This window comes from Phaethon lepturus, unplaced genomic scaffold (assembly GCF_000687285.1).
Source record: "Phaethon lepturus isolate BGI_N335 unplaced genomic scaffold, ASM68728v1 scaffold348, whole genome shotgun sequence".
Taxonomy (NCBI): Eukaryota; Metazoa; Chordata; class Aves; order Phaethontiformes; family Phaethontidae; genus Phaethon; species Phaethon lepturus.
The window spans coordinates 21,202-45,818 of record NW_010556708.1 but is presented as its reverse complement, the minus strand read 5'-3'; the positions used below and the strand labels follow the sequence as shown (position 1 = coordinate 45,818).

At 37.8% G+C, this 24,617-nt stretch overlaps 1 protein-coding gene across 1 annotated transcript in view; it reads right to left on the bottom strand.

The window, feature by feature from the left end:
• LOC104625014 (anion exchange transporter-like) overlaps positions 1 to 24,617 on the bottom strand; it is a 38,395-nt gene that overhangs the window by 8,230 nt on the left and 5,548 nt on the right. The window contains exons 2-4 of the mRNA XM_010292533.1: positions 15,181 to 15,291; positions 10,664 to 10,836; positions 2,037 to 2,201 (exon numbers count right to left, since the gene is read on the bottom strand). Coding sequence (XP_010290835.1) covers positions 2,037 to 2,201; positions 10,664 to 10,836; positions 15,181 to 15,291 — 449 coding nt within the window. The remainder of the gene's footprint in view (positions 1 to 2,036; positions 2,202 to 10,663; positions 10,837 to 15,180; positions 15,292 to 24,617) is intronic.

The window sequence follows — 24,617 nt, the reverse complement described above, 5'->3', positions numbered from 1 at the left end:
TTATTAAACATTCTTATCCTTGCTTTGCCAACCCAAAGGCTGCCTGAGGCAAAGCAATCAGCTTTGTGAGTGGGAGGTGTTTTGGAGTGGAGAAAGAAAAAAAAAATGTAAGCAAAAGTACCACTCTTTGGATTTCAGAAATTTGGAGTAAAGAATATATCCAGAGAGACATGCCAAATTTGCCTTTCACTTTCTTGTTATATGTGCACACCAACATATATGTAATTAGTATAATTTTCAATTAAAACTAGCACCACAGAAAAAAATTAGTGTTAAAATCTAAATCTGGTTCTTCTGACTGAGATCCTGGACCTTCTTAAAGCAACCCATAAGTCTGAACAGATACCAGAAACCTTCTAAAATAATTGCATAGTAAAATTATCCCTTCTAAATATGGAGACTTTTTAATTATTCTTTTAAGTTGTAGAGATGGTGTTTTGTTTTTTTCATTTGTTTTCACACAAATCTACAGAGAAATTCAGAACCTTAAAAAAATCAGGAAATTTTTTTTTTTTAATGTTCAAAGGGGTTTGATTTCAAAAGTGAAATGAAGGGCAAAGAACTTGTTTCAGATACATTAAAAAATACAAGGGATAAGGGAATAATTTTGTTTCAAAGCATTTGAATGATCTCATTCATGATATCATCAGCACACCAACATGGAAATATTTCTTTGTATCACTGCTGTTCTTTATTATTGCTCATAATGTATGTTTTGATTATGTCTTGGCTGTGGTACTTAACACCAGTCATCTCTACGAGATTACAATATTCCTATATGTAAGTATAGTCTCCATGGAAACAACATGAAAAAAAGGCTATTCATATTTTATATTAAGAAGTATTTATGAAAAGGTTTTTAAAGAATTAAAAAATATTTTAAAATATAATGAATCATTTGTAACAGTCTCACAGACCAACTGACTACTCATAAAAATGGCTATGACACTTTTCATTATGTCCCCACAATTACTTGTGTTTATTACATGCCCCTAATTCTCATTAATAAACTGGTTCTGTAGAAAACTTACCAATGGATTATCCATATGAAATGTTATCAAATTTATTACATTCTAAAAAACAGCATCACAGAGTTCATATTAACAAATTTCCCAAAATAACAGGAACAAATAAAGAACAGAGCAGTGCAAGAAAAGGTAGTCAGTACTTTTAAACAAGGTGTCCTAATCTAGTGGCTAACTAGATGAAGCCTCACTTCATCTGGTAATCAATTCATTTATTTCTATCAGTGCAATGTAAATATCTCTCAGCAAGTAAATAAAGTTTTATCATGAGCAAAATATAATTTTGACAGATACTATTGTAATACTACTAAATCTTCTGCCAAGAGATTATGCTCACAGCACCTAAACTCAGGGTTTGCTGGAATAAGTTACCATAAAGAATATGTTCTCATACCTTTTATGCAATAAGATTATACAACTTTGCCCTTTAAGGTTTCAGCCAGCAATATCTACTTTCCAAAGGGAGTAATCATGATACTGTGTGAAAGGCTGTATACATTTTATAAATATTACATTAAAGCTGTACACTTGCTGTGTTTATGGCAAAGCATAAAGCAATAAGTAACATATCTAGGGTATTTTTGCACAGGAGATCCACAAATCGTGGATCATTTTCCTTTTACCAGAATGATCGCCAGGTTTCATTCAGCAAAATATGAAGAAAATATGTTTAGAATTATATTTGGATATATCTCTCCCACATGTTGATCTAGAAAGAGTTAACCTCCCTGTAGAAGTGTGTAATTGGTCAAGATAATAAATGGAATTATTGATGCTGTCATAAACATATTTTAAATTTATTACTGTATCCTTTCAACTGCTAATTCTTCATCAACTTTTCCTAAACTGTCCTTACAAACAAACCTAGCAAGATGAAGGTTTTGGTATTACATCTTCTGTTCATTCACATGCACGCATAACAAATTTCTTACACTTACATATAGACAAATAGCATAGTTATTTAAGAAAATGTTAGCTAACGGAATAACCCATCTCTTTTACTGAACTCACATGAAAAAATCCCAGTGGTCCCGATATATATGGCATTTTCATTCCCAGCAGATACTTCACTTGTGAAGTCATAACGTGTGTAGCTGCCCCTGTTGTCATCGCGCTTATCACCGGTTCTGTCAACAAGAAAGTAGCACTGCCCAACTGCAGCATAAACATCGCTACCTAAAAGGCAAAGGCATGAGTATCAGCGTTTATAATAAAATGCAGCTTCCTGGTGACAGGACAATGAACCAGGGTCTATCTAATAAACTGTGAGATAAATGAGATAAAAATAAATACCAAAACTCCTTTGAAAGACAACTATAGCTGAAAATGGGACCCATTGAAGCTCTGCAGGTTTACCTACGTTATCCTACTTGCATCACTAGTTTACCAGACTCTTAACATTAGTTCAGTAACAAAAGCGGACTAAAAGAAACTGTCTTAGAATCACAGAATGATAGAATTGTTTAGTTTGGAAAAGGCCTTTCAGTTCATCAAGTCCAACTGTTAACCTGGCACTGCCAAGTCCACCACTAAACCATGTCCCTAAGCACAACACCCACATGGCTTTTAAATACCTCCAGGGATGGTGACTCCACCACTTCCCTTGGGCAGCCTGTTCCAATGCTTGACCACTCTCTCGGTGAAGAAATTTTTCCTAATATCCAATCTAAGCCTCCCCTGGTGCAACGTGAGGCCATTTCCTCTCATTCTATCGCTAGTTAGTTGGGAGAAGAGACCAACACCCTCGTCGCCACAGCTCCCTTTCAGGTAGTTGTAGAGAGCGATGAGGTCTCCTCTCAGCCTCCTCTTCTCCAGACTAAACAACCCCAGTTCCCTCAGCCGCTCCTGGTAAGACTTGTGCTCCAGACCCCTCACCAGCTTCGTTGCCCTTCTCTGGACACGCTCCAGCACCTCAGCATCCTTCTTGTAGTGAGGGGCCCAAAACTGAACGCAGGATTCAAGGTGCGGCCTCACCAGTGCCGAGTACAGGGGGATGATCACTTCCCTACTCCTGCTGGCCACACTATTTCTGATACAGGCCAGGATGCTTTTGGCCTTCTTGGCCACCTGGGCACACTGCTGGCTCATGTTCAGCCGGCTGTCAAACAACACCCCCAGGTCCCTTTCTGCTCGGCAGCTCTCCAGCCACTTTCCAATCTGTAGCATTGCATGGGGTTGTTGTGACCCAAGTGCAGGACCCATCCCTTAGCCTTGTTGAACTTCATACGTTTGACCTCAGCCCATCGATCCAGCCTGTCCAGATCCCTCTGCAGAGCCCTCCTACCCTCCAGCAGATCAATACTCCCATCCAACTTGGTGTCATCTGCAAACTTACTGAGGGAGCACTTGATGTCCTCATCCAGGTTGTTGATAAAGTTGTTAAACAGAACTGGCCCCAAAACTGAGCCCTGGGGAACACCACTTGTGACCAGCCACCAACTGGATTTAACTCCATTCACCACAACTCTTTGGGCCCAGCCATCCAGAGAGTTTTTTGCCCAGTAAAGAGTGAACCCATCCAAGCCATGAGCAGCCAGTTTCTCCAAGAGAATGCTGTGGGAAACAGTGTCAAAGGCTTTACTAAAGTGCAGGTAAACAACGTCCACAGCCTTAATGCAACGCTTAGTATCCTCTCCCTCTCAAATCTGTGAGCTCAATAAACACTATAAAAAGATCAGTTCAATAGAGAAACATGAAGAAAAGCAATTCAAAACATGAGGGTGATGCTAAGACTTATTCCTGCTCCACTGCTATTCAGACTGTATGAGCAGGCAAAGGTCCGTATCGTGGTCCATCTGACTGATTGCAAACGTGTCAATATCAGGTTTTCCAACTATTGTAGATACTTCATAGGAATATAGAAAAAATACCCAAACTATTATTGTGTACTACCGTGTTTTCTCCTCTTATTCCAGACTACAATCATTCTTTTCCCTTGAAGAACAAGATTTGACAGCTGTTAATTCTTTGAACAAGGTTGTTACACACCTACAGATGCTGCTGTGCTTAGCACAACACTTAATGCTTTTCTGATCCATATTAAGTCACATTTAAATTATCTCCCCTTACAATGAGATCTGAAGATTCATTAGATAAAGAAGGAGTTTCTTACTTCTATAATCTTTTGCATTTTCTATTCTTCTGCCTGAAAAGTTATATGTTCTTGACACAGAGTTGTTTGTTACAACTCTGGATTGTTTTGAGGATTATTTTGCATTTACCATACTAAATATGATCCTTTTGGAATATATCACATCCTCTTTTGCTTCATTTTGTTTTGTTCTGGACCTGAAAGAATAATTTCCAAATATTATCATTCTTTCAATTTAACACAAGAAACTTTAGTGAGCAATTTCCTCTCCCATCTGAGAGATTAAGTCTGAGAATTTTTTTTTATTGTTTCCCACTAATAGCATGCGGACTACTCTGTACTATGAACAATCAGAACATTGATTGTTCTGATTGCTATTCAAGCTTGGACCCCAATAATGATAATTACTATTATATCCTCAGTGAGTAGTAATTTAGTTAGTCAGGCCTAAAATCGATAATTATAAACTTTAGATATTTTGTTTAGCAGTTTGTTCTAACAGTGTGCCTATTCATATATTTAAAACATTGTTCACAGTAGCAAAGTTCAATAAGAATTAAATTCTCCCTTCCCTAGTGAATTTTTGTTTGTTTTCTAAGATCAGTTTGTAACGGATGGATGTGAAATTTCTAACTGTGTAATAGCTTAGTTTCCTGAGAATGAGATGGATGCTTATTCAGCTGTGGAATCAAAACCATGGAGACAATTCTGTGAACTACATAATAACACAGAGAAATGTTAGTTAATACTAGCATTTCAGAGAAAGATATTACTATGAATTACAGGGAAATGGTGTCATGAATGCAGAATTTAGCGACTTCAGCATCACTCATATTTACTTTTTTTTTTTTACTTTAATTTTTTTACTTTAAATCTTCAGCATTCTAGGGGGATGCTTCACAGGTAGTAACTAAAAGGTCACATTTCAAACATGATTTTTATTGTTTGTTTATAACCGTGGATTATGTAAAATACATCCAAACCATGAGTATAGTTTCAGGTAGACAATTTCTGTAGCTATGCAGTTAAACAAGCAGTGGTCTACACTTGGTCTCCCGTGTCTTACCACAGAAGGTAGCTCAGGACTTCCAGAAAAAAATGCCTCATCAGCATGTACATCCTACTCTTTATTTACATTATAGTTAAATAAAAGTAATGTGCATCCACATATCTTCCATGGTGAAGATCTAACAATGAAGCAACCAGAACAGAAAACATCTGGGGAGGAGGCTGTAATTTTCAGCATAAGCTCTTATGGTAAACTCCTGCTGTCCTTGCAACGTGAGTAATGTATAGAAATTGCTTAGATCAAGAGGGGGCAAAAAGTTGTTTTGAAACAAGCCTCACAAATCTAGTTGAATGTGAATTTTCTTGACAGATATACTTAAAATTTTTAGCATAGGCCCAGATCAACTCACCAGTTAATCCTCTGTGCTGGCAGCAGGCATATAGCTTGGCTGCTTTTTGGATAGATACCATTTAAAATTAACCTGAGCTGACAGCACACAGTTGCATCACATTGCATTATGTCATAAAATCTTTCACCCACTAAGCAATAACCAAAAAGTAGAAAGTTCAATATTCTTAAAGAAATTTCTAATAATGTACTTTATGTTCATTGTGTTCATGATGCTCATTTTTGCAGGTTTCCAGTCTTATTTTCAGATAATGATTTTTCTTCCTTCTTGATACAGACAAACTACAGGCAAAACTGACAGTGAAGTGTCAGAACAGCAAAAAATAAAATACAAAAAAAATGCCAAAAGCAAATAGGTTTCCCTTTTCATTATTTTTACTAATATTGGGTTTTTCTTAAACTGTAAAAGGAACACAGTTTTCACATATTTTAGGATTGTCTCCAGAATTTTTCATTTTTCAAAATTTAGTTCTTAGGAGATGAAGGAATATTTCAGAGAGAGAACAATCACAGTAACAAAAATGGTTTGAAACGCACAGGGCTCTAGTGGATTTGTGCTGCTTTTTCAGTACATCAAACCATGTAAAAAGACTCATTAAGTAACTTTCTTGACCTGAATTTTCCTTTCACCACGTATATATTCTTGATTAAGTTCACGTGAATGAAATCAAGAGCTGTCAGAGGAAGGAAAAAAAAACCACAGGAGAAAGTGAGGGAAAACAGCCTTGAGTTAATGCACAGTAAAGGAGAAAAGATCATGGAAACAAGTTATAAAACCAAGTGATTAGACAGAAGTGGTGGAAGGTGGGATTTCTAAAAAAAATTATAGAAAAAAAAGAAAACTAAAGTTCAGAATGGAAGAAAGATAATGCAAAGATATTAGGAAAAATTTCTTTACGGAGAGAGTGGTCAAACATTGGAACAGGCTGCCCAGGGAAGTGGTGGAGTCACCATCACTGGAAGTGTTCAAAAAGCATGTGGACGTGGCACTTCAGGGCATGGTTTGGTGGGCATGATGGTGTTGGGTTGAGGGTTGTATTTGGTGATTTTAAAGGTCTTTTCCAACCTTAATGATTCTGTGGTTCTGTGAAAAGACAAGCCAGTGGGGAAGAAGACCAACCTGACTGAACAAAGACTTTGGCTGGAACTCAGGAAAAAAAGGAGAGTTTATGACCTTTGGAAGAAGGAGCAGGCAGCTCAGGAGGGCTACAAGGATGTCATGAGGTTACGCAGGGTGAAAATTAGAAGGGCCAAAGCCCAACTAGAACTTAATCTGGCTACTGCCATAAAAGACAATAAAAATGTTTCTATAAACACATTAGCAACAAAAGGAGGACTAAGGAGAATCTCCATCCTTTATCGGATGCAGGGGATAATGCAATGACAAAAGGTAAGGAAAGGGCTGAGGTACTTAATGTGTCTACACCTCAGTCTTTTACTAGTAAGATCAGATGTTCTTGGGCTACTCATCCCCCTGAGCTGGAAGACAGGGGTGGGAAGCAGAACGAAGCCTCCATAATCCAAGGGGAAATGGTTAGCGACCTGCTACACCACTTAAACACACACAGGTCTATGGGGCCAGATGGGATCCACCCAAGGGTACTGAGAAAGCTGGCAGAAGTGCTGACCAAGCCACTTTCAATCATTTATCAGCAGTCCTGGCTGCCAAAGGATGTCCCAGTGGACTGGAAGTTATCAAATGCCTTGAATTGCCTATATAAAATTGCCTATATAAAAAGTTATATGATGCCCATCTACAGGAAGGGCTGGAAGGAGGATCTGGGGAACTACAGGCCTGTCAGCCTGACCTCGGTGCTGGGGAAAGTTATGGAAAGATCATCATCACCCTGCATGTACAGGACAACCAGGTGGTCAGGCCCAGCCAGCATGGATTTATGAAAGGCAGGTCCTGCTTGACCAACCTGATCTCCTTCTATGACCAGGTGACTTGTTTAGTGGAAGGTTGTGCATGTTGTCTACCTGGACTTTAGTAAAGCCTTTGACACTGTTTCCCACAACATTCTCTTGGAGAAACTGGCTGCTCATGGCTTGGATGGGCACACTCTCTGTTGGGTAAAAAACTGTCTGGATGGCTGGACCCAAAGAGCTGTGGTGAATGGAGTTAAATCCAATTGGTGGCTGGTCACAAGTGTTGTTCCCCAGGGCTCAGTTTTGGGGCCAGTTCTAATATCTTTATCAACAACCTGGACAAGGGCATCAAGGTCACTCTCAGTAAGTTTGCAGATGACACCAATTTCTAATTGCAAAATTCTTTCATAGGTATCTGTTGTGTTCCATCATTTCCTCTCCTTATCAATACCTCTGAGGTATTTAATATGAGGTAATAATCCCATTAAGTTCATTAGCTTTCCCTGCCCTGCTTATCTTTGTATAGTAACAGTTACACAAACATCAAAAAATATGCATTATACCTTCCATTCTGCTTTTAAAAATGAAATAGTCTCTTGCGGATGCATTATATTAAATGTTCTTATTCATTGAAGTTTTTATTTTCTGTTTACTTATTTTCTATTTTAATACTGTTATCTTCATCAGAATGCCTCTTAAGATAATTAAATATCTTGCCTCTTTTATGAACACTCCCTCAAACATTAGATTTAAAAAGCAGTTTAGGAATCTGAAGTATTACTTCAAAAACATTTAGGCAGCTAAGCCCAAAGTTTCAAATCTTATAAGCTCCACCTATTCTTGTCTGATGATCAGAAACCATTCTAATTTATTTCATGTCTAGATGGTACTGAGATTCACAAAGCCTGCTCAGAGCTTGCCTCACACACAAATTCACACTCATGGTCTTCACCAAACACAAAGCAGCCAACAGCATTTCATCTCAAAAACACAACTCTTCCCTTTGCCTTCCCTCCGTGACTCACTATTTTGTATGTTTTTTTCCTTTTTCTTTCTTTAATGTTATTTGCTGATCAGAGTACTTAGCCAGGATACTGGAAAAATAGTATCAAATTGCTTTTCTGGCCAAGGAGGTTCAGGTCTTTACCTACTATTTCTAAGAAGGAACTAGTTGTTTTGGAGAGAGATGTTTCATCCTTCATGTGGAAGCTGCCCAAGGTCTGAATTAGCCATAGCATCAGTCGTTTTTGTGTAATTAGTGGCCGGTTAGAGCACTGCATTTTGACTTTTTCAGTATAAACAGTCTTATCGCAGACACCGTAACCCAGGTCTGCTCCCTTCCCAGAGAGGTACCATCCCAACTACCAACTACATGGACAATTCCACTTCTTTTTCTATTTCAGGATGCCTTCAATGGAAAACTGTTGCTTCAAAATGCATCATATCATTCTTCTTGTCCCAGAGTACTTCATCTATTCCAAGCTATTCATTAATCTCTAGTTTAACCTGATAAATAGAAACAGGTCACTGACTTAGCTCTCCAAGACCAGCAAGATGTGCCCTGTCACCTTATCAGGGAATTGCAGCAACTCTTAGCCAGAAGACTGGAAACATGATGAGAAATGTGGATTCCCATGCTTTACAGCACCTGGAATGATGGCAAAGTTTAATCACATCCTTGATCCAGACTTTCACTTGCATATCACCTATCAGTATCTTCGAGGCACTCCTTTAGGAAATAAGTATTTTAATCTCGTCTCTAACCACTAAACTCACATAAAGAGCTAGTGTCAGCACTACAAGCACCAGCAGTATTAGTATGACTCTAACGCAAGTGACATTACTGACCTGGGAGAGGAGCCCACGCACATGGAACAGTTCCTTATCAGACCTGCTTTGATGATGCAGGCAGAGGATTTTCTAGTTCTTCTCATTCCAGTCAGGCTTAAGCAGAACATAGGCTGAGGTAGGTCAGCCAGTGAGGTTGAAGGCATATGAAAAAGCAGAACTTTTCAGAATGAAAGAGTAAGAGGTCTAGACAATTTACACACCTAATGGGATTCTGCATCAGCTAAGCAAAAAATTTCTGCATTGGATTTTGAAGTTAGATCAAATGCAGACACCGACATCCCGCTTGAGGCATTTTGGCCTCTGTGGGGACAGCATAGGAGATTGTCAGGCTGTGAGCACAGCACTCCCACGTGAAGAGCCCTGTGCATGCTCAGAGGACTCTGCTGCTACGAGCACCCTGCAGATAATGCTGCGTTGTGTTGCACACACTGGTGCAATGGGACAGCACATGCAGCAGCCAGGCACAATCAGCATCAGCTCTGTTCCGTATGTTGGGTTTCCCTCGAGCTGCTACCCCAAGTCATAATTCTGTAACCAACAAAAGAATGAGAAAAGTGCAACAGAAATGACCATGCCTCTTGATATTTCCTACTGACTAACATAAGCATATGCCCCAGTTCCTGATAAGTGTGTGGGGCACTGGAGATCCCATTCTGAGCTCCTTCGCTCATCCTCCGCATGATAGAGGGATCCAAAGCACCAAACACCAAAGTCCAAGTTTCTTTCAGGAGACCCGGTACCCAGGATGTGTTGCAATGTTGAATGCTAGAAATGCATTTTAATATTTACAAGGAAAAGGGGAAGCCTTCTTTGAAGACCTAAGCAACTGGCAATGGATAAAGGAACTCAGCGCTTGTGGTCAGAATAGGAAAAGAGAAAAAATTTAAAAGACCTCTGATCATTTGAATAAGTTTTAGAGAATCATTTGAAGACATCTGGTTTACTAATTTATTTCTCTTTAATGATGGGTATGTGAACTCTAAAGAGAATTTAAAGACATTTTCCCTACTGTTTTTAATTATTGAACATTGTATAATATTTCTTTTCAAGCCAAGAGCAATAGAAAATCTCAGGAATATGTCAGTGCTTACCAGGAGCTAATTCATGTTTTGTCTCTGAAGGAAAAGGAAAGGGAATACCAACAGCAACTGAATATTATATTATATTATAGCTGACTGAATGTGGTTTTATTTCATATTGCAACACCCTAGGAGCATGTACACAGACTATTACTACATCTCAACAAAGAAGCAGCAAATTCTTAGAACACATTAATTTCATCATTCATGAACATCGGACCAGACCCATGGTCAATTTTTCTCAGAGAAATAAAAAAAAAAAATTACAAAAGTTATAGCTGTCACAAATGCAATGCATCAGTAACGTACAGAATATGTGTTCGCCACTGACCTGAATGATTCCGCCTAGAAATGAAACTGCTGCTGCGACTCCAATCCTCTGCATTTCAAACTCCGATAGGCCCAAAACTCCTGAATTAGTGTTTGCAGTGAAATTAGTGCTGACTGAAGGAACAAGGCGTTCAACTGCGTTGGCAGATATTAAGGAAGTTAAGGCAAAAGTTCCTATAAGAAAAGCCATGCATTAGTCACCAGTAATTCTGTATCTGTCTGAACTCATGACTCATGGTTTCTTTTTTAAAACATGGACATTATGAGTGAAAGTGCCATTTTGTGCATTTCTGTCATGCTAAGAACAGGTTTTAAGGTAATATTTTTATGTAATACACATTTTTTCATGTAAAATACCATTTGTATGTGTGAATTAATGTCAATTTTTTGTGAGCATATTCTTTTAGACATTTTAACAAAAGAGGTTCAAACACAACAATTCACAATGATTTCAAGTTATCAGAAATGCTTTTAACTCACCCTGTGTGTGATGAAACACCTTTTTGTCTGAGGATCCCAAAAGTTCACCATTCAGATTTCTAGGACAATTAATTCATGCTGTATACATAGTACCTAGCTCATTATAGCTAGCAGATGTGTATGTTTGAAAACTCAACAATCTGCGCTCTAATAAATGGAGGCAGATTATTAGAGAAACATTTATTTACTGAGAGAGGTAAAGTAGGTTTAATGACACACAGATAAATAAGGATGATAATTCAATATTAAAAAGCACAAACACATCATGCAGAGCTCTAAGAGCATAAGAAATGCCCTATCAATGGTTCATCTTGCACAGTACTCTGCCTCCAGCTGTGGCAATTGGAGGTGTTACCCAGGAAAAGCACACAAGCTTGGCCACTTTCTGCAGGCCATTCCCTTCATAACCCCCCAGCATCCATAGCTCTTGTGTTAGGGAGGCACATCCTTATCTGGCCCTTTTGGATTTTGTTTATGGACCAGCATTCATGAATTTGTCAGATCTCTGAACCTGCTTTTATTTTCTGCCTCCACAATGTCCTCTGGGAGCAGACTCCAAAAGTTCACAATCTGCTGTAGTGTTTTCTTTCTACGCTTTAAAAATCTTTTAAAGTCTTCTCTCAGCAATTTGATGGTGCTCTCTATTTCTACAGTTGCAGGAACTGTTGAACACAGTTCTACCTTCACCTTGGCCTTCACAGAGCAAGCCTCCCAGCATGAATTCATTGGGAACCTACCAAGGACACCTCCACTCTGACAAATGGCCCCTAAGTCCTACTTTTTGCTTCTTATCTTTTAACCTGCTGATAATTAATAAAATAACTTTTCTTCTATCACAAGGGCAAGTTCGTTTCTTTAGTAACCTTCAATGTGGAACTTTATCAGTAGCTGTTTGACCATTTTGGTATCTTATTCAAAATATTTCCTTTTACCATGTGTTTACTGACACTCAAACTGACACTCTAGGGGGTGAGTGAGGTAGGATTTTCCTTTACAGGAGTCACATTAACTCCTCTCCAACAGACTCTGACTATACATATCTTTCATTAATATTATCTTTTATTATAGTCTACTGTAATAAGGGTGCAAGACAGATCTGCAGTTCCCAGGATTCCCTCCAGAGCCCTACTGACAGATGAATTACACTGGTAAATTGACAGTCCTGTGGCCTTGTCAGAAAGGTGTCCCACCAGTTTCTTTCCTGGGTTCCTGATTTTGATGTTTTTTAAGAACTTTACCAGTTTGATCATCCTCTCCATGGCACTATTCAAATTCCTTTTTTTAGCCTTCTAGACTGTATATGTTTGACTTTCCACAATTCATGGCTTTCCTGCTCACCTCATTTGGTCAAACTTTCAATTTTTCAAAGGCCAAACTCTTACCTATATGTCAGTCACCTTAATTTTCCCTTTGGATCATGAACGGTTTTTTGGATCACATTTTCTTTTTTGATTCATGATACACCTTTTACCTGTGCCTAAAATACAGTTTTTTCAAGAAACATTCAGGTTATTTGTAGACATCTTGTTTTTCAAATTCCTCCTTTTTCTTTTAAAACCCTTTCCCTCCTTGTTACTGTTTTTTTTTTTCTTCCATAAAATCAGTTTTGAAAACAGTTTACATAAAATTCTACTTGAAATCAAAGGTCTGTATGTGGTATTATGACAGATGAAGCTGCCTCAAAAGATCCTCCAAGATCAATTATATCAAAAATAGTCAAGAAAAAGGTGTAGGAGTTTGTTACTCAGGTCAGTATTCTTTCAAACTAGATCAGCTGTGTCACAGAAGAGACATCTCATGTGAGTAAAAGTTGACAGATCTTGGCCATTGTTGAATTTTGTTTTTCATATTAACATGACTAACTTCACTAACAAAGGGCACTTTTATAGCCTGTATACATATGGAGAACCCCATTGACCTTATAGAAAATGGTGGTAGGAGAAGAGATTGTCATCAATGTATGTGAGGAATTATGAGACATTTGGGCATCGGAGGCAGGCTGTATAGCTCCAGTTCAGCCTGTACACCATAACGCCTTAACTGAGGCTGGTGGGATGAGTGCATGAGACATTTCTACCAAAGGGATCAACAGCATATGACACACACACTGAATTAAAAATATATTCATGATAGCAAAAGAACTGTTTTGTGTCCTTTTTGTCTTAAGATTAAATTCTGGAAGAGACACCTGTGAAAGGAACAGGTTTCCTCACCACGGACTGTGCAGGAATCTGTGGCCATGGAGCTGTGGGACTCTCAGCAAATCGTTCTCTGAACAGTATTGCCTCCCAAGGATAAAACATTAGACTTAGCTGCTTGTACTTACCCATTTTATCATTTCTTTTCATTACTAGAATTTATGTCAGCCATATACTTATTTATTTACTTTCCTACATATGATCATAAGATGGATTCTTGTCTTCCTAATAATCTTACACCAATAAACTGCTGACAACACATTCCTAAATTATTAATTTTTAATATAGGTTCATGTTTTAATATATTTAATGAAAAAAAGTTTTTAAAAGTATACTAATCTATCTCTGCTCAAGTATCAAAATTATTTTCCACATTCTAAATTTTCACTTTTTTAAAATGCTTCTCTTTCTTACATGAGCTGAGTACGTGCCATCACTCATCACAGGGTGAAGTCACTAACAGCATCCACAGATCTTTCTCAGACATCAAAAGGCTGAAATACTTTCTGTGCCTTTTGGAAAAAAGTACTTTCAGCTTTGCTTTTGCTGTAAGATGATTTAAAGCTCTTTGGCAATTTTTAATAATGCAACTGAATAGTTTTGAACAAAGATGGTGCTCAAAATATGTGACTAACTTCTTACTAGAAAATTCGTCAGTGCATAACTCAAGTAATCAGATTCTACAGAGTTCATTTTGTGTGTGAGCACCCAGAACAATCTTTCCTCTTTTCAGGAGTCTTTCTCCTCCACAAGGAAAACAAACCTCCTCCCTGTTTAAATCTTATGACCACAGAGGCTGCTTCGCTTTACCCAGTCCTACTGTACTTTATTACTGGGCCTGTCTCATCCTTCCTGCAAACTTTAGAAGCCACCAAGTGCCCACTTCTGCACAGCAAAGAATTTGTTGTTCAATCTCATGAGTATTATTTCCAGCTTTGATGCCAGGGGAGGTTCATACTAGATATTAGGAAAAATTTCTTTACTGAGAGAGTGGTCAAACATTGGAAGAGTCTGCCCAGGGAGGTGGTGGAGTCACCATCACTGGAAGTGTTCAAAAAGCCTGTAGACATGGCACTTCAGGGTATGATTTAGTGGGCATGGTGGTGTTGGGTTGATGGTTGCCCTTGATGATCTTTCAGGTCTTTCCCAACCTTAATGATTCTGTGATTCTTTGGAATCAGAAACAGAGCGTTCAACAACCTATTAGAAGATCAAAGTCATTCAAGTCGTGCAGCTGCTGTTGGCTCTGCTGAGAGTAAACAAGGAACTTGTGACTACTAGCATAGTAGCCAGAGAGCACCTTTCACTGCCTTCCTAATCACTCTGCAAGGGGGCAGGAGTTGTACTGAACTCATTGGGAGAATCTCTAGCTTTAATACTATAGCAGGTAGTAGGCACAGAAAACTTTTTTTCTGAGAAATGCAGGGTTTGTGTTCTAGACGGGTGAGAAATAATGTGTTGTCCATGGTTTAAGATGCAGTCGAACATTTTTCCTTCCTGTTTGCACATATCTTGTTGGCTGAGCCCTTTGTTAGAATCTTAGTCTGAAGCATATTTCTAAAATACAGTTAAAATACAAAAACCCTTAGTAAACTACATTTACAAAGGAAGTGTCAATGTAATATTAAATCAAAACGTCAGGAGTAACTCCACTAAATTCCTAATGAGGGTCTTTAAAGTACTTAAACTGGCAACAAATAATTGTAAAAAGAAGCACAGAAACATCCTATTTCTGTTTAGTTTTAGATAATTTTCCTTCTATTGATCATATAGCAAAAAAAAAAAAGGTTCAATTTCCAATACTTATTTCTGAAAACGTTCTTAGCAAACAGACACTTACCTGTTGCAACATGACGTCCCATTCCAAATATGGCGTAAATAATGACAGGGAAGAAAGAGCCATATAAACCAAAAACTGGATGGACTGAAGACAGAACCGCAAAGGCCAGCCCTATAGAAAATTAAATGGAATTACTTCACTATATGAAGATAAAACTGTTCTGCATTCGATTTCTTTTAATGAGGAAAAGTCTACAATTTTATTAAGAGCAGGAAAAAAACCACCTTCTTTTAAAAATCCTAGAACATAAGCCAGCTACTGTACAATGAGGATCAGGAAGAACTATGGTATGTTTTTCATCTGTTGCCTATCATCAAAATTCTCACACTTCCTTCTGAGTCTTCGTCACCAGCAGAAACAAACGGGTCACAGGTACAATCTATGGCACCAGCTACCATGTTTCCAGGTTGTCTCCATAAGTGTTTCCAAAGATTTTTTTAATAGACAATCCTCACAGGAGGAGGTAGCACCATTTCACCCCCACCCTCACAGACACAGTTTGAGACTGCCAGGGCTGCAGGTGGTCAGATGGTTATTTCTTACGAAGAGTTCAAAACCTATAATTTTGGTTTGGATGAAGCCCCTTCAGTCTTCTTTCTTCTAATTTCTTAAACAAAAAAATATTCCAGAGTTCATTGTCTTTAAGTGTCTGGGTTTTTTAATCCTTTTCATATTAATTCTTTTGTTTTGTTTCATTTTGCTATGTAAAGCTGTCAGTCCAGAAACAAAAAGTATTTGATTTCATGTTGAGATGGAGAATGAATTGAATTGGTTAAGATTTAACTTTACAACTTACTAGTTAACTTCATTGTTTAGGTATAGAAGATAGTATCCATCTTTTTCTTAGAAAGTCTCAGAATATGCCAAACGATCATCTTTTAAGAGACATTCCTGCAAAGCAGAGCTTTGGTTGCTGTTCAGCTTTAGATACCTAAGTCTGTATTGACTTCTCACAAGTTAGCATAGTGCCCAGACTATGCTTCTGACCAGCAGCCTCTACTGCCATATCAGTTTTTTTCTCCTAGAAACTAAAAGTAGGAGACATTGCCTGGCAGAGCTGCTCCATAAATCTTGGTGAGTACCTTGTCAAGTGGTAAGGAGTACAGGATTGGCTTGTGTAACACACAAGGTGCCTTTCCGAAGACCACCGTCAACCTGAGTGACCAGACTAAGCTAGTGTATATGTGCGTGTATTGGTAGAACGACCATGCATAGTCTGTGACAGAGGTGATTCAGGTCTATGAAATGGAATTGCCTTCTGTGTACATTTGAAATCTCTAAAGAAAGTTAAATGTGTAGGACTAATTGTTCTTACCAAACTTTCCTGACTGATCCAGAAAGCATTTTTTACCTGAAACATTAATGTATGGGCTTTTAATAATATAAAGTGCCAAAGAGTGTCTTTTCTTACAGGCTTTCAGTGGCAATTCCAAATATTTTGATTCAAGACCTCTCTTCCTGGATTTGCATTTCAGTCTGTCACAAAGAGCACATGGTGGGGGGAGGCAATAAAATGCCAAAAGGTGGGAAGAGTCAAGTTCCCTGTGAAGCAGACGAGGTGTAGCAGTTCACCTGTTCTTAGAAACACATCACAGTGAAGATTTTGCTGAGATGGGTCTTACATGAATCATCTTCATCCACACTGCACTCAGAAAAGAAGCATTGTCAGTTGTGACTTGGAAAGGAGATATTTTAAAATATGTCTGTTTTAAAATTTCGATGCCTTCTTTTGAACAGAAATGAACTTCACTGCTTTTTTGCCTTTAATTAGCGTATCTACTGACCACTTCTGTGTTTTTCTCTTAGCACACCATTATCATGAACTACCAAGATCTTTGAAATTATACTTCTACATCCATGTTCACATGATCAATAGATGTGAAAGAAGATTCTGACCTAAGAGCAACACAGAGGATGTACCTGAGGAGAATAAAAACAGCACAGGAGAAAACTGCATGACCCTGTCCAGACAAAAGTGAGCACTGGGGGGAAAAAAAATAGAGAAAGAGAGAGAGATTTTTAAGGCTTGTTCAACACTGAAAAGCTCTTCCATTATAACCATTTTATGAATGAAACCAAAAACAAGCAAAAACTTTTTCGTTAATTCACTATTCACTGCATGGATATTCCAGTCTTGCAAAAAAACATTATGCAAGGCTAATTTATTTTACTCCCCAAAAAGTAAAGGAACTAGAAAAATCACTATAACTTCAGCCAACTTTAATTATAACAATTGAAATGAAGTGTTCTCTCTTTGTGGACAAACGTAAGGGAAATACACAAGATTCAGTACTGAATGCTGAGTCAGGTATGCACCTTACAAGCACTACTGGAGAGAGGTCTATAAATCCTGGTTAAGATGATCTGCAAAATTCTCTATGTTTAAGATACTCATTAAATGAAAAGAATTCTCTAACACTAAACAAGAGAATTACAAATATCGAACATTTTCATCTGAAAGCATTCCTATTTCCAAAAATTCCTATTCAAACATTGGAGAACAGCTAAACAATGCATAGAGAACTTACAGAAGTGAGTTCCTTTGCATGCTTTCCTCTTTGCATTTTTTCTTCAAACATTTGAACTCCACCAGTTATTACAAGGGAAGAAAAAAAAACCCTTTTCATTAGGAAAGGTTAACAAATTTGAAATATATGTTTTAAAATATCAAGTTCATTTTGCAGAAAATAGATTATGTTCATATTATTTTTAAGTTTGTGCTTCAGTTGTGTTAATTTTGGACCTTGAAATTTTCCTTATAAAATCTACACAGTTCACTTTTAACAGGTTTTCACTCTAAGTAACTTTATCACTCAGTTCAAGAGGAGGTTACCTTAGAAGTTTTACAAAACAAAATGGAAGGGTACAGTAATACACCACAGGCTAAGCTAAAACATTTCCAGAAGAGGAACTACTAGCTCTTTTACTATACAGTATTTTCAGTTAATCCAGGATTAAGAACAGTATAGAATCACAGAATCATTGAGGTTGGAAAGGAACTTCGCGATCATCAAGTCCAACCATCAGCCCAACACCACCATGCCCGCTAAACCATGTCCCAAAGTGCCACATCCACAGGTTTTTTAAACACCTCCATCACTTCCCTGGGCAACCTGTTCCAATGCTTCACCACTCCCTCGGTGAAGAAATTTTTCCTAATGTCCAATTTAAATCTCCCCTGGTGCAACTTGAGGCCATTTCCTCTCATCCTATCACTAGTTAGTTGGGAGAAGAGATCAACACCCACCTACCTTTCAGGTAATTGTAGAGAGCGATAAGGTCTCCCCTCAGTCTCCTCTTCTCCAGACTGAACAACCCCAGTTCCCTCAGCCGCTCCTCATAAGACTTGTGCTCCAGACCCCTCACCAGCTTCGTTGCCCTTCTCTGGACACACTCCAGCACCTCAGCATCCTTCTTGTAGTGAGGGGCCCAAAACTGAACACAAGATTCAAGGTGTGGCCTCACCAGTGCCAAGTACAGGGGCACAATCACTTCCCTACTCCTGCTGGCCACACTATTCCTGATACAGGCCACGCTGTTGGCCTTCTTGGCCACCTGGGCACAATTGTATACATTGTTCCTTCCTCTCAAAATTTACAAGGAAAACCAGGGTACAGCTACTGCAAAATAGTCAGTTACCATCTGACTGTAAAAGCCAATTCTTTCTTCTCTACATGTGTTTACGCTGGTTTTATGTTTCCTAAAACCTTCTGAGTCTGAAACCTTTGACAATTATGGGCAAGCTGTGTTTGATCCAGCATAAACTGTGCATGTTGTGGGTAGAGCACAAGAAGTTCAACACAGCCCTAGATCACACACACAGAAACTATGTCAACATCTCAGATCAGTTCTCTGAACAGGGCTGAGGGGAACAGAGAGGCACAATCTGAAAGAACCTGTATGGCCAGAAGAACTGGCTGACAGAAATCAGGCATGAGCCCTGTTAAACAGTGGAAAAGGGGTTACATTGCCCAGCAAACTCCCATTATCCCACATGAATTTTGCTTTACGTACAGACTTGCTGATGGAGAATATCTCTTGTTTACAGGCAGATAACCTAAACATAAATCCAGCCCCTGTTTTTCCCCTTTCATGGTCATATTGTATTAAGTTCCTAGAAGTGGTGTCTTGTTCCTTTCATGGTGAGGTCATTGCAGACAGGACGGAGCTAAAATTACCAGCCTTTGACTCTAGTCCTGGCTCTGTTTGTTAGCTTTTTCTTCCCATGACTAAAGCATGTCAGTCGTGTGCAAGAGCAGAGGAGCATTATAAAACAGAACAAGTAAAGACTTCAGGATTTTTGATTAGCCATATAATGTTCAAAGGTTCAAATACTTTTAAAGATATAACCAGTAGTATATTTCAGCTCACTTCATTAATTTTCATATTAAACTTTGCTACAATGCATTCAATATGCTCAAGAACTAGTCAAAAGACAGGAAACATTATTTTAATTTTTTAAATTCCAAATAGTAATAATACTCAAAAGAAACAGATCATAAAATAAGGAACCCACATAATCTTCACTGGTAATATGGAGAAGCCTCCATGGCAGTGACATCAATGTTTTCAAATAAAAGTATCATTTCCATGGAAAGAAATCCAAACAAAGAATAAACTTAGATACAATACATTCATATTGTGGTTCTTTGTTTTAACTACCTCCTTACCATAAGATAACATTGTGCAACACAGCATCATTGAAAACCATGCTCTCCAACCAGCACAAGATGCATAACAATTCTCTGGCACAGCACAGAACCCAAAATGACACTAATACATCTTAGCCCACTCAAAATGCTATCTGCAGTTGTGGTCACTCTCTGACGCTTCAGAAAAAGACAATTTCTCCCTTTGTTCACAAATCTGAATTAGGTAATAATAAAGATATTTCCTGTAGATGCCCTAAAATGTAGAATTAACACATATTTAATGAGTACCCTATCAATCCCTCTTGGAGAACCAACAAATCAGACACCCAGTGATTCTTATTGCAGGCTTCAATTTCTAACTAGCAAACTTATTGGAAAAAAAAAAAAAAAGAACCATCACCAGAGAAAACATTTTAAATACTGTATTTAATAACAATTTTCATATACAAACCTACAGTTCTGGAAGATTCTTTTACAGTGGCTTGTTAAGAGCTATTAACACAAAATGATCCTTTGGAAATAATGTCATTTACCTCTGAAACCTGAAAAGCTCTGTATCAGTTCTCTCAATGGTGCACTCATAAAAACAAATTAAAGAGGCATTTTGAAAGTGGATTATAGGGAAATTCCTCTGCATCTCAGTAAGAATAAACAGAGAATGAAACCTGTAAGAAGTTCCTGGCAAGCAGGTAACTATGAGGTAGTCTTTTGAGAAGCATCAATGCTGTGGAGAAACAATGATCAATCATGACTGATGACAGGCCTTAAAATCAAGATGAACTGGACTTTTTGAAATCCATGAAAAGGGCATCCATTTTGACAAACTGATGGCCGAGGATCTCAACACTAAGAGTTTTCCTGATCTCTCTGACCTGGAAGATTATAGGTGATTTCATCTTCTGCTTCCTTCAGGGAACCATTTCCTGGGTTTGCCAGTCTCTGTCCATGGTGCTCAGGCACCTCCCCGGCGCCGGCATCGGGCATCTACGCAGCTTATCTGATCATTCTAAGACAAGTGTACTGGGACATTAGGCTCCAAAGGATTCAGAGGTCATTCGGAAGATTAATTCACATTTCTAGTAGTCTGTCAGACAGGTCTGTATTAGATCATGTGTAACTTGCCTATTTTAATAGACATTAGAAATGAAATATTGCATGTACAGCAGCACCAGTGCCTTTCTCCTCTGCTGGAAAGTTGTATAAATATGAAACATTGCCCTACATTTACTTACTAATATGTTACATTCCATGATCAGCTTACATCATTATTCTTTGTATGGGAGAACTATAACAGAGTTCAGCTGGACACTCACTTCCACAAATCATTTATGAACTGCATGGATTCTCCAATGCATTCTCTATGAGATTTTTCTGGCTCTGTTTCCAAATGTGCTTGTTCAGTTTCATCTACACATGCTATTTGTACACCAGATGTATATTTACAAGACAGATCTTCCCCTTAATAAAATTATTAGCTCCAGTTAGTCTGCTTAGGGTATATTTATGTCTACATTTACGGTCAGAGCCTGAAAAAAAACCCCAGTAACCATCACCCTTGAGAAGACACAGCTGGGATTCCTCCATTAAAAGCTAAAAAAATATATATAAGTTTTTGGCATCATGCCTCCCAAAACACTGGGTACCAGCTCTGGAATGCATGAAGGCAATATAGTTCATTTTTTTAATGGCAAGATCTCCAGCCAGTGTTAAGGGATTAGTTGTTCAGCAATAAATCCAGCTAGAGATTAAATTAACTTTAATTAAAACATACAAAACACACCAATCCTCAGTGAGTTGTTATTGGGCTTGCAGAATGAAAAAAAGAAATTGGCAGGAATAACAATACTGATTTCATCAAATGCCATCTACATATTTCACTTTTAGAGGAAATATGTCTCAAGGGCACTCCACCCCCAGAAAAACAGCCCTCCAAAACCCATCTGAGCCAAAGCATTTCTTGTTCAGGCAGCAAACATATAACACTACATATAAATTCTATATGAAGTGTATTCATGTGCTAGCTGACTAAAAAAAATTAAAAAATAAAAAAAAATTACAAACACTGCCATAGTCCTAAATCTGATAAATTTGAAAGTCCAAATCTTATACCCACATGCTTCCACATGGGCAACTTTTGAGTATATGCAGTATAGCACATGGACAGATGTTTATTTCAAAAAAAATAGCATAATGTTTTTGAATCCAGGCAAATACAAGGAACTTAGCAAGATAAAAACTGAATCCAGAAATACAGTGACAGTATTTTAGTGGAAAAAAACCCCACATTTATCTTAGCTTATTAATAGATACACCTCAGTTTAAAACTTCCTTTTTTTTTTTTTTTGACCAGCAGCAGAATTTGAAAGGAAGTATAAATTTATGAAGGAACCTCCTTGTGCCCTGTGTTCTGTTCCCTTGTATGACAGACAAACGTATAATTTAGTACATATATGTGGATGTATGGAATGGAATAGAATTATGTGATAAGGAGATACATCTTCTTATCCCAATATTTTAATGGAATATTTTTAGAACTACTTCCAATTTTAAGTCTAAATATATTCATGCTACTTTATACTCGTTTGTCCATGTGCTGCAACTGTCTTTCTTTTACTTTAAATACCTTTCCTGATAAGGAACAATCATCTACCTTCTCAGGTTTTATATAATCTGTCCAGGCTACTTAAGTTTTCTCCCAAATATAATCTTTGTTTTTCTGATCCTTCTTCTAACCTTTTCTTCTTCCACTGAAGTTTGAAATCATCTTCCATGAACAGAGGCAAGCAAAATTACACACTATATTTCAAGTAATGGATCAACAGTCAGTATTACCTGTGGTCATCAGCTCCTTTGCAGCTCCTAACCCACCTAACAACCTGTTTTTTTCAAATAGGCTAATTATTTTCCAGCAGATTATTAAAACTACCACTACTGAAAGCATCAGCAGAGCTGTCTTTAGAATGCATTATAAATCTGAAGCAAAACCCTAGCTGACCTAGAGCCTTGCTTCAGAATTGGGTAACAGAATCAATTGCTCTGGTATCCTTTATTGCTATACATGCAAATACTATTCTATTATCTTTAAAGGGAAATACATCTTTTTTTCTTGCATCTGGTCCAGCCCCTTATTTGCAATGCAGACTTGTAACTTGGATACAACACTATACTCACTATGATCCAAACATAGAAAATCATTCCAAATTTGACAGAATCATTAAAGGTACTTGCTACTGGATTTGCAATGTCACTTATCTATTCTTTCGAATTCTGAGATAACAATTATCCACCTCAGCCCTTGATCTGAGTGTGTTTCATTTTCTGTGTTTAATCAGTTACAGATCCATGTGCTTGACAGTCTCTCACATGGGCAAAGTCGTCATCCTTCACGAAAACTGAGACAAAGTTCTAATTTTGAATTGAGGCTTCAGTTTTGACCAAATACTTAAGCAGAAAGTACCATGTCTTTGTTTTGTCCTCTTTTTTTTCTAAGGCTGAAAAAACATTTGTGGGTTTGGGGTTTTTTTGGAAGGGTCTAACTCAGTTGTGACGTTCAATATTCATATTAGTAGCAAACAACTGAAACTTGTATTCTTTGCACCATAAATTGTCAATACAGAAATGAATTAGTCATTTCTATGTTTTAAGCAAAAACATTTTGGTGTTTATAATTTCCCTCCCCATATACTTTTCTATTACTGGACAGTGTAAAGAGCTCCAAGATCCTATACTGAAAAGTGCAGGGTGCAAGTGTTATCATCACCCAGTGAATGACAAAACAGAACTTAAGTTATTCATTTGTCCAAGCAGGAGCCTCTCTGGTCATTAATGGATTTCTGAAGAGGGCTATAATTATCAAAACCTCAAGTGAGGTTTTGGAAGAAGCTTGGGGGGAACAACTGACATTGTCTGAAGTTAGGTACCTATATTAGGAATTTACATCCAGAAAGAGTAAGGCAATTTCAGGTGTTAATCAGGGCACTTAATTTTCACATTGTATCTTGTCCTAACCAAAGTACTTCAGGTACATTTGCGTCCCCTAACTATATAGAGAACTGACATACATAAATAATGTACAGTAATATACATATTCAAGCAGACTAACTTAGGGGATAATTTTACTGGCAATGAACTCAGTTGCATGTCAGAGGGTAAATTTGCATAGATTTTTTCAGACAAACTTAGATTTACTTTTTTTACTGTCCATGACAGTCAGAGAAGCTTACTGATGGTTGCAGCATTACCTACATGGCTTCTAGATGCCAGTCTATGTAGCCAGTATCCACAGTTCTGCCCAGGAAAAAAAAAAAAAAAAAAAAAAAAAAACACACAAAACACAAAAAACACATTCTAAATTACAATCCAAAAGCAAATACTGAGATGTGATATACTAACCAGCACACATTGCATAATTTAAATCCCAAGAGAAGGCACAAAGCTATTTGTTTGAAAAGTCAAGACTGGATGAAGGTGGCTAGCAGAATGAATTAATGAGAGAAGAATCAACAGCTTGGTAATGAATAAATGATGCCAGGAAAGATCACTTATGAAAGGCCTTGAAAGTAAAGATGAATAATTTGCTTGGTGCAATAAAAAGTTACAACAGACTGTGAAAATGGGCTAAGCAGCTGCATTCTGAACAGATACGAAGGGACTACAGCACATGTTCAAAAGGCTACAGAAAAAACACAACAGCAGCTTTATGAGATTTAGCTCCATGTAAAGACTGCATCATAATGCATCAATATTACCATGCAAGGAAGCTCAGAAAAATTCAGACACAGCTTG